Source organism: Sarcophilus harrisii, chromosome 4 (genome assembly GCF_902635505.1).
Source record: "Sarcophilus harrisii chromosome 4, mSarHar1.11, whole genome shotgun sequence".
In the NCBI taxonomy this organism is placed as follows: domain Eukaryota; kingdom Metazoa; phylum Chordata; class Mammalia; order Dasyuromorphia; family Dasyuridae; genus Sarcophilus; species Sarcophilus harrisii.
This window is the reverse complement of record NC_045429.1, coordinates 355,715,110-355,725,024: the sequence shown is the minus strand read 5'-3', so window position 1 is coordinate 355,725,024 and position 9,915 is coordinate 355,715,110. Positions and strand designations below refer to the sequence as shown.

The following is a 9,915-nucleotide window of genomic DNA, read 5'->3' as shown; positions in this document are numbered from 1 at the left end:
ATCTGTAAAATGAACTGGAGAAGGAAATGGCAAACCTCTTCAGGATCTTTGCCAAGAAAAATCCCAAACGAAGTCACAAAGAGCAAAACTGTCCATTCTAGATATGGAGAATGACTCATGTAAATGGAAAGAGGAAGGAGACTGAGCTAGTTTGTCCAGAAAGTGAGTTTATATAGTGAAGTGATATGAAAAAAGTCTGGAAAAGTAGGGAGGACCTGATAAGGGGAGCCAGATGGCAAGCTAAGGAGTTTGTGTGTCTTGTCCTATAAGCAGAGGATGCCACTGAAGACTTTTAGGGCAGTGAATGACATAGCCTTAATTGCACTTTAGAAAAAGTGTGTTAGCCACTGTGTGGAGGATGAATTGGGCAGGGGAGAGAATGGATAAAAGACATGTTATTAGCTGGCTATCTTTGGGCAGCTAGGTGATGCATACATAGAGCCCTGGGTCTGGAGTTAGGAAGACTTGAATTCAAATCCAGCTCAGATACTCTCTCTGTGACACAGGACAAGTCACTTAATCTAGACTGGCTCAAAAGAAAAAAGAAAAAAAAAACTATTGCAATAGTTTAGTAAAGAAGTGATGTAGGGCCTAAAATAAATGGTGGCTGTGTGAATGGAGAGAAGAGGACAGGAAGGAAAGATGTTATGCAATTAAAATTGACAAAGCTTAGCAAGTGACTGGATATGGGAGTGAGGATATTCTACTAATTATTAGCTTTTCTAGACCCCTTTAAGGTTTACAAAGCATTTTGCAAATATCTCATTTTATTCTCACATTAATTCTGAGAGAAAGATACTCTTATCTTCATTTTACAGATTAGGAAACTGAGTCTGAGAGAGGTTGAGTGACTTGCCTGGCTGATATACAACTAGTAAGTTCCTGAGGCTGCATTTGAACTGAGGTCTTATTGACTCTGGGTCCTAAGCATCGAAGAATCTGTTCACCTGTAAGAACCATCCACAAAGATGATTCCAAGTATTTGAAACTGGGTGACTGGTACCTTTAACAAAGGGGGGAACAAATGGGAAAGTTTGTAGGAGTAGTAGCTGCAGTAGAGAAGAAAACTGGCTGGAAATTTTGAGCCTGAGTTGTCTATATCCAGGAGGAAATAACCTGGATGGGTTTAGAATCATTTGATGAGGATTTTGATTCTTGATTCACTTATTTAGTTACAACTGAGTAAATAGTTTCACCTTTTCTAGGCCTCCTCAGATTTCTCATTTGTTTTTCAAGATGATTTTAAAAAATCTTCTACCCTTAAATTCTTAAGATCATAGGAGTAAGGGTCATTGAAGAAACAGAAAAAAAAGTAAAGAAAGAGTATTTGGGGAGTACTACAGGGCCATTCCCATGCATACATGAGGCAGTGCTGACATTGGGGTCACACTGACAAGCTATATCCACACATTTGGGTCCAGATAGAGCATGACTTTTAAGCTTTGGACCTCTAAGGGAGCTCAATCTGGGTAAGGGAGAACCTTCACTAATTAGGCCTTTTAGTTTGGACTCCTTTCTGAGCAATCTCAGCCTAGAGTCCATCTTCTTGGTGTGGGATCATTTGTGAGTTTCTCTGAGGGGTGCTTCAGCTGGGGAATTCTCATTATTGCTTTCTCTCTCAGTGGCTGCTTACTGATCTGATAACTATGCTATCCCTGGCCCGGGGGTGTAGGGCGGTGCCCACTGAGTCATAGCTGGGGCATTTAGTCCTGGAAACCACTTGGGTGAGTCACCCAGGATGGAAGGAGGGGTAGAGAGGAGGAAGGGGGAGGGAGCCATTTAGCTTCTGGAAGAAAAAAAAGGGGCCAGGGGGGCAGGGGGAGGAGAGTTGGGTAAGGGACAGGAAGGGTGGGGCCCAACCTGAAGTAGGGGATGACTAGTAGGCATAAAGAGGGCACTAAGACTATAGAGAATTCTGAAAAAGGAGTTAGGAAGTTCATTCTCTCCCCTGTTAACCCAATCCTAACCCCTGAGGCTGGATTCTGCTGTACTTTTTGGATAAAGTGTAAGAGACAGTAGAATTTGTGAGGGGAGTGACTTAGAATAACAAACATGAAAAGCTGAGGTCTGAGCCCTTAGACCCTTACCCACTGTCCTGGCTTTGAGATGGGTTCAGCCCTGGGAAGGCTGGTTAGGTTAACCCTGTCCTAGCCCCAGTCTCAGTGATGGATGTCAGAAATTGGAATCCTCCAATAGGGAGAGGTGGGCATGAGTAGGTTGGTCCTAAGGAAAATTCTAGATAACTGCATCTGTACCCATTCTCACTCTTTGAGAAATGGTCAATTCAGCAAGGAAACACAACCTGGGGAATCCAATTATAGACTGATTTCTGCTTCTCAGCTCATAGAAACAGAGAATTTTGAATCTGGAATGGACCTTAAAACTATTTAGAAGGATTATGAGTGTGTGTGTGTGTGTGTGTGTGTGTGTGTGTGTGTGTGTGTTTATGTGTCTTCCTATGTCATTATGTAGGAGGGCTATCTTTTTATAGGAACTCAAGCATCTTTAAATCTGGATTGGGTCTTTTGTCACTGCAAAGAAAGGTCAGGATGGTAAAGGTAGACAAAAGGCTTTGGCAGGGGGACTCCCTCAGAAGTCAATAATTAGGCTTATGCTTTGTGATTGTGAATCAGTTGTATTTTGTACATTTTTGTTGTTGTTGTTTTGAAGATTGTGAAGGGTGAAGATTGTGACGACTGTGAGAGGGGTGGAGAGCAGCTGGATCTTGAGTTACTCACTTCAATTCAGTTTCTAAGTTGCATTAATGTAAGCTTAGTGTCCAGAGGCAGGGATAATTCTGCTGTTTACAACCCTGGTCAGCTACTATGGATGCCACATATCCAAAACAGACCTTGTTATCTTATCTTCCAAACTTGCCTTTCTTTTGGACTTTCCAACTTTTCAAGATTCAAGATCTTCAGTTTTGAAGATCATGTTTTAGAAGGAACATGACAAATTCTCTGGAACTTATCCAGAAATAGGTGACTAGTATGAAAAAAGGGATTCTAAACTAAACTGTTTTTCAAGATTTATTTGAAAGAACTAGCATGTAGCCTCGAGAAGACTTTTTTGAGGGGAGGGGAGTGTGATCTAATAACTGTTTTCAAGTATCTGAAGAACTATATGCATTAAATTAAAGATCATAAATTTACAGCTGGATGAGATTAACTGAAGGTAACCTCATCCAACCCCCTAATTTTATAGATGTGAAAAGTAAGATCCAGAGAGTTGCTCTAAAGGCACATGATTTGCCCAAAGTCATGGGGGAATAAGTGGGAGAGTTGGAATTTGAATTTGATTTTCTTATTCTATTTTCAATGCTTGTTCTATTGCATAATGTTGCCTCTCTCACTCACATGTTCCATTTGGCTCCAGAGGGCAGAATTAGAAGCAACCCACTGGAAGTAGATTTAGGTTTGATGTTAGGAAAAATCCTATTAACATTTAGAGCTATCTGAAGTGGAATGGGCTGCCTGAGAGGGAATGGTTCTCCCTCACTAGTGTCTTCAAATAAATCCTCGTTTACCAATTTATCGAGTATGTTGTAGATGGGATTCTCCATTAGTGGCACTTTGAGCTAGATGGTCCCTAGAGTCCTATTCTATATAGAGTCTAGTGTATCTCCCTTTGGATCCTGGGGAAGTGGGGTACCACACTACACTTAAAAAACATTTATTATTTTTTGTATGCAATACACTGAGCTATGGATTGGAGAAGATACAAAATTTAGAAATGATGACATAGACCTTGCTTCCATGGAGCTTATGGTTTCATATGAGGATAAGACACAAACTCAGGAAACACAATTCATTGTACTTTTTACAAATTTTATTTATTTATTTTCCACCAGATCTGTGATTTCATTGGTATACAGGAACTCCTGTATGAGGAATTTTCTCCTGAAGTCAGTATAATTAAAGATGAAATGAAAAGTTGTGCTATTTGTTTGATAGAGAGTACATCCTGATCACTAGGTTGCCTCTCAATACACAATAATAGGTAACAATTATAGTGAGGTGCACAATGCTATATGAAACTAGAGGAGGAGAAACACTACTTATTGTAGAAGTCAGGAAAGATTTCTTGGAAGAGATAGCATTTAAATTGGACTTTACAGGAAGAATGAGAATTGAACTATGAGACTATTTGAGGGGAGGGCATTCCAGGTATAGAGAATAGCATGAGCAAAAGTATAGAGGTGGTGAAAGAGCAGTTATATGTGGGATCAGAGAGGAAGGCACAAACTCAATTTGGCTGGGATATAGTTTGGCTGGAATATATGGAAGGAAATAGCATGAGATAAAACTGAAAAAAATAGGGTGATGCCTCTAAAAATTCCTCTTCTCCCCCCCCCCCAATAAGGTAAAAAGGGCTTTGAATGCCAAACTAGGAAGTTTTAACTTCATGTCAGTGTCTTGGGAATTAATTTGACATGTAGTGGGGGGAAGGATGTGGCAAGGATCTAAGTATCCTACAGAAGGATTCAGGATAAGAAAAAGAATATTTCAAGTTGGAGTCAAGAGGTTTTTAATGATATTTTTTGCTTTTATATTGCCTAGATTTCTCCCTATTTCCCTCTCCTAGAGAGACATCCTCTGTAATAAAAAATTCTTTTTTAAAAAAGAAAAAGAAGGGAAGGAAAAAAAAAATTCAGCAAAGCCAGTCATTACACTGGAAAAAAACTTGAAATTTTATGTAATTTTCCATACCTATGGGAAATTGACTCCCTTTCCTTCCAGCAAAAGAGTGGGTGACATAGTGACATGTATTCTTGGAGGTTAAACTTTTTATAATTTTGGAACATTCATTTCTCTTTTGTTGTTCTTCATCCTATTTACATTATTTTCATCATTTTCCTAGCTCTGCTTATTTCGTTTTATATCACTTAGTTCACGCTAATGTTCTCATGCATCTCTGTTTATATTCCATTGTGTTCATCTACCATAATTTGTCTATTTATTTCCCAGTTGATGGGCATCTATTAGCTAAATTTCTTATTCACTCTGGACCTCAGTTTTCTCACCTTCAAAATTGAATTGGTTTAATTATTTTCTAAAGCTCTTTCCTACTTTCTGACTTATGACTTGTGAACCTTAGTATTTCTATTAACTGCCTCTTCTGGTTCCCCCCCCCCCAAAAAAAAAGCAGGAAGCTCCCACATAGTTATCTCAAAGCTGGACTGTATAAGTGGCTCACTCTTGACTCCTTTTAGTTTTCTCTTGCCCATTCTTCTTGCCCATCTCAACTGGAAATTTGAGATAATAGGGAGTAGGGTATCTCTTCAGAATATTTTTCTCAATTTGACTTATTCATTTATTTATCTATTTATTTTACCAGATCTACCTAATTCAAAAAAAGGAAATCCCCCTAAACTACTTGTCACTAGATGGAAAGGTGTGAAAGTTTTTGTGAGTTATATCCATCACATATATCATATATGAAATAAACTTTTAGGTCCCGTTGAAGAATCAGTCACACCTTACAGTTAGTGGAAGCATTTAATAAATGCTAATAGACTAATTGACTCTCCACCTTCTTTCAGCTGACTGGGCTCATTCCTAGGTGGGCCAGAATAAATGGATGACTCCTTTCTGGGGAAAAAAAATTCAGGTGGAACAGGGCAGGATCCATTTCAGACCTGGTTCTTGGGGGATTTCCTTGTTCCCTGCCAGTCTTTATTTCCAGCTTACCCTGGGTAACTTCTCTAAGAATGTCTGACTGGCTGATTCTGGATAGGGAGAGAAAGAAAGGTGGGGTGGCCAGGAGCCAAGTTGCTGCAAGGATCAAGTTAGGACAGATTGGTTTTCCCTGAAATGCCAAGTAGGGAGCAGCAGGGCTGCTGTATAAATCTTCAACACTTCAATCCTGTTCTCTTCTCACTCCTGCCTGACATCCTTCCTGCTATCTAACCAGGTAATTTCTTTGCTGTTGGGAATATAAGAGGGAAAGGAATGAAATAAAGAAAAGGCGGGGGGGGGGGGGGGGTCCTCATCTCTGTCTTTTTCCATTTAGCATTAAAAAAAAATCATTTTGTCTCTTTTCTTCTGTCTCTCATTTCTTTAAAACCTTTTTGTGGGGTCTCAGTCTGGGCCCCTCTATGAAGTATCTCATTCCAGATCACAGCTAGCAAAGACCTTCTTAGCCAGTTTCTTTTGAAGAACAAAAGATCTTTGCCTGGGATAGCAAAATCTCTGAAACTTGGGGCCTGAAGCCCCTGGAATATTAGTTCTCTATCATGGAAACTCCTCAAGCTGGGGAAGCTTCTAGCTCTCTTTCTCTCACTCTAAAATCTCAATTTGAGGAATGCTGGGTATGCTGGTGGGCTAGAGGCAAATATAGTCATTGACATAGCTAGAGCCTAAAAGTATCAAGAGGAAGCTTTAAAAGAATACTGAATCCTCATGGACTAAAAGAAAACTACTGAAATAGGCTCAGGCTTTAGGCAAGGATGGTGAAGGTGGTCGGGAGTGGGGCTAAGTATTTGGTATGTTTGGGATGAAGCTGGGCCCTGACAGGTAACAGGACAGGGATACAGGGCCCATTTCTTCTTCCTACTGGTCCCTCCCCCTCCTTACAAACAGAACTGGCTTGATGAGGCCTCCCTGTGTCTCTGTCCCTACCACCAGATTCTTCTGCCTACACACCCTTGCATCTAACTTGTCTGGATTGGTTTGGGCTTGTTCACCCAGGACTTGGATGAAAGTTTTAAAGAAATGCTATCCCACGGCAGTTGACACAATTCTAATCCCACTTAACTCATCCTTTGCTGGGAGAGACATAGACCCTGCCCTCTGGGAGCCCCTATCTGATGAGGAAGAGAGAGCCACAGCTTCTACATGAAAGAAAGAAAGCTGATAAGATTGTGTATTGTTTGAGGAATAGAGGAGATTAGAAGGGCTTGGATGGGGGGGAAAGTTCTTAGAGAGGTTTGAAAGTACTTTGTGCTGAGGACCCCTGCTCTGTTATCTTTGTCTCTCCCAGATCCCAAGATGACCAGTCCCCTGGAGCAAGCTCTGTCTGTGATGATCGTTACTTTCCACAAATACTCTGGCAAAGAGGGTGACAAATTCAAGCTGAACAAGAGGGAGATGAAGCAACTGTTAGAGAATGAGCTCCCCAACTTTATGGGAGTGAGTAGGTTGCCATTACTTCTGGAGCTCTGGCAGTCAATTTATACCCCGCTCCCCTTTCTCTCTCTTTCTGTCTCTGTCTCTGTCTGTCTCTGTCTCTGTTTGTCTCTGTCTCTCTGTCTGTTTCTCTCTCTGTGTCTCTCTTTAAATTCTCTCAGGCTTTGTCTAGAAGGGGAATGGAGTGGTGGTGGCTGTAGTGGGGTAGGAGGTACAGAAAGAGCCCAAACTAATTCTACTCAATTTATTTATTAATTCATTTCACTCATTTAAGTTCATAATTACAGAGAGAATACTGTGCTAATTAATGGGATGAAAAATCCACAAAAACCTTGCTCAAGTTTATTTATTTATTTATTCGAGGCAATCAGGGTTCAAGATCACACAACTCGTAAGTGTCAAGTGTTTGCGGCTGGATTTTCTTGTTTATAGTGAAAGGAGAAATATGACGTGCACAAATAAATATGAATCTAGGGAGAGTGGAAAGGTTTTTTTTAGAAGACTGGAAAATGTCATTGCTTTCAGCTAGGGGATAAGGAATTGGGAAAAGCTTCATGGAAGAAGTGGCACCTGAGCTAGGCTAGAAGGAAGAGGAGGTGGAAGAAGAAATTCTATGAATTCAGAGGCCAACAAATAAAACAATCCTCTGTGATTCCTGCTGCTGGCACAAATGATCCAAAATGAAAGAAAATTCCCATATTATTTTTGGCCTTGAATATATGATGAGATTTTTTTTTTTTTTTTTTTGAGATTTTTTTTTTTATTATTCCTCATTCAGAAGATTTACCTACCTAGTTTGGTCTGGTCCTTAATCATTTCCTGAGCTTACAATTATTCTTATAGTGGAAGGAGGTGGCTTACCAGAACTACCAAGGACAGGAAGGAAACATCTCTGGTAAGGGAGGGAAGTAAATCTGAGATGAAGAATCTGCTTTTAGGAATAGAAGACTTATTGCATAGGCATTTTTTCACATATGGATAGCTGGGTGATGCAATGGATAGAGCACTGGTCCTGGAATCAAGAAGACCTGCATTTAGACATTTACTAGTTGTATGACCCTGATACTTAACCCCATTTGTCTTTAAGAAAGTTGTCTGGCAATTCTCAGATGAAGAAATTGAAACTATTTCTAGTCATATGAAAAGATGCTCCAAGTCATTATTAATCAGAGAAATGCAAATTAAGACAACTCTAAGATACCACTACACACCTGTCAGATTGGCTAAAATGACAGGAAAAATAATGATGATTGTTGGAGGGATGTGGGAAAACTGGGACATTGATTCATTGTTGGTGGAGTTGTGAACGAATCCAACCATTTTGGAGAGTAGTTTGGAACTATGCTCAAAAAGTTATCAAACTGTGCATACCCTTTGATCCAGCAGTGTTACTACTGGGATTATATCCCAAAGAGATTATAAAGAAGGGAAAGGGACCTGTATGTGCACGAATGTTTGTGGCAGCCCTTTTTGTAGTGGCTAGAAACTGGAAACTGAATGGATGTCCATCAGTTGGAGAATGGCTGAATAAATTGTGGTATATGAAAATTATGGAATATTACTGTTCTGTAAGAAATGACCAACAGGATGATTTCAGAAAGGCCTGGAGAGACTTACACGAACTGATGCTGAGTGAAATGAGCAGGACCAGGAGATCATTATATACTTCAACAACAATACTAGATGATGACCAGTTCTGATGGATCAGGCCATCCTCAGCAACAAGATCAACCAAATCATTTCTAATGGAGCAGTAATGAACTGAACTAGCTATACCAGAAAAGAACCCTGGGGGATGACTAAAACCATTACATTGAATTCCTAATCCCTATATTTATGCACACCTGCATTTTTGATTTCCTTCACAAGCTAATTGTACAATAATTCAGAGTCTGATTCTTTTTGTACAGCAAAATAATGTTTTGGTCATGTATACTTATTATGTATCTAAGTTATATTTTAATATATTTAACATCTACTGGTCATCCTGCCATTTAGGGGAGGGGGTGGGGGTAAGAGGTGAAAAATTGGAACAAGAGGTTTGGCAATTGTTAATGCTGTAAAGTTACCCATGTATATATCCTGTAAATAAAAGGCTATTAAATTTAAAAAAAAAAAAAAAAAAAAAAGAAAGTTGTCTGGACTGTAAATTTGGGGCTGGAGTGTAGGTTGGGGCCAGATGATGAAGGGCTTTAAATAAAATCAAAGAAATACCCATTCTTTCTCATTTGTCTGGATAGATAAAGGTGTTAGGTGGGTATAAGTAGATGCATAATTGAGGAATGGAGTGCAAGAAAACTCACAGGATCAGATAATCTAGAACTGGAAAGGTTGTAAAGGTCACCTAATCCAATTTAAATTTTACAGAGGAGAAAATAGGCCCAATCAAAGACACAGGTAGAAAGTAAAAGATGTAAAGTTAGGGCTTCTGACTTCCAATCTAATTTTTTTCTTTTATATTTTACCACAGTGTTGTAGTCTGTTTTCCCAAGAATGACAAAATCTTCTCTGTATTTTAGGGGCGAATGGATGAAGAAAGGATGAAGAAACTGATGGGGACCTTGGATGAGAACAGTGACCAAGAGGTGGACTTCCAGGAGTATGCTGTCTTTCTGTCCTTTATCTCCATGATATGCAATGAATTTTTCAAGGATATTGACCTTCTTTGAAATAACACACCCTGCTTGCTCTAGCCTACTTCCATGACATCTCTCTAGCCCTGGGCTCAGTACATTGTTTGTTTTATATTCAATAAAGGCTACTTTGAAGATAGAATTATGGCTGCAAA

General features: G+C 39.6%; 1 protein-coding gene across 1 annotated transcript; it reads left to right on the top strand.

Annotated features, from left to right (window-relative positions):
- Nucleotides 1-5,779: 5,779 nt before the first annotated feature.
- On the top strand, nucleotides 5,780-9,915 carry S100A2 (S100 calcium binding protein A2). The gene is made up of 3 exons (XM_003768036.3): nucleotides 5,780-5,913; nucleotides 6,982-7,130; nucleotides 9,647-9,915. The coding sequence occupies exons 2-3, from the start codon at nucleotides 6,990-6,992 to the stop codon at nucleotides 9,794-9,796; spliced, it is 291 nt and encodes a 96-aa protein (XP_003768084.1). The 5' UTR covers nucleotides 5,780-5,913; nucleotides 6,982-6,989; the 3' UTR covers nucleotides 9,797-9,915.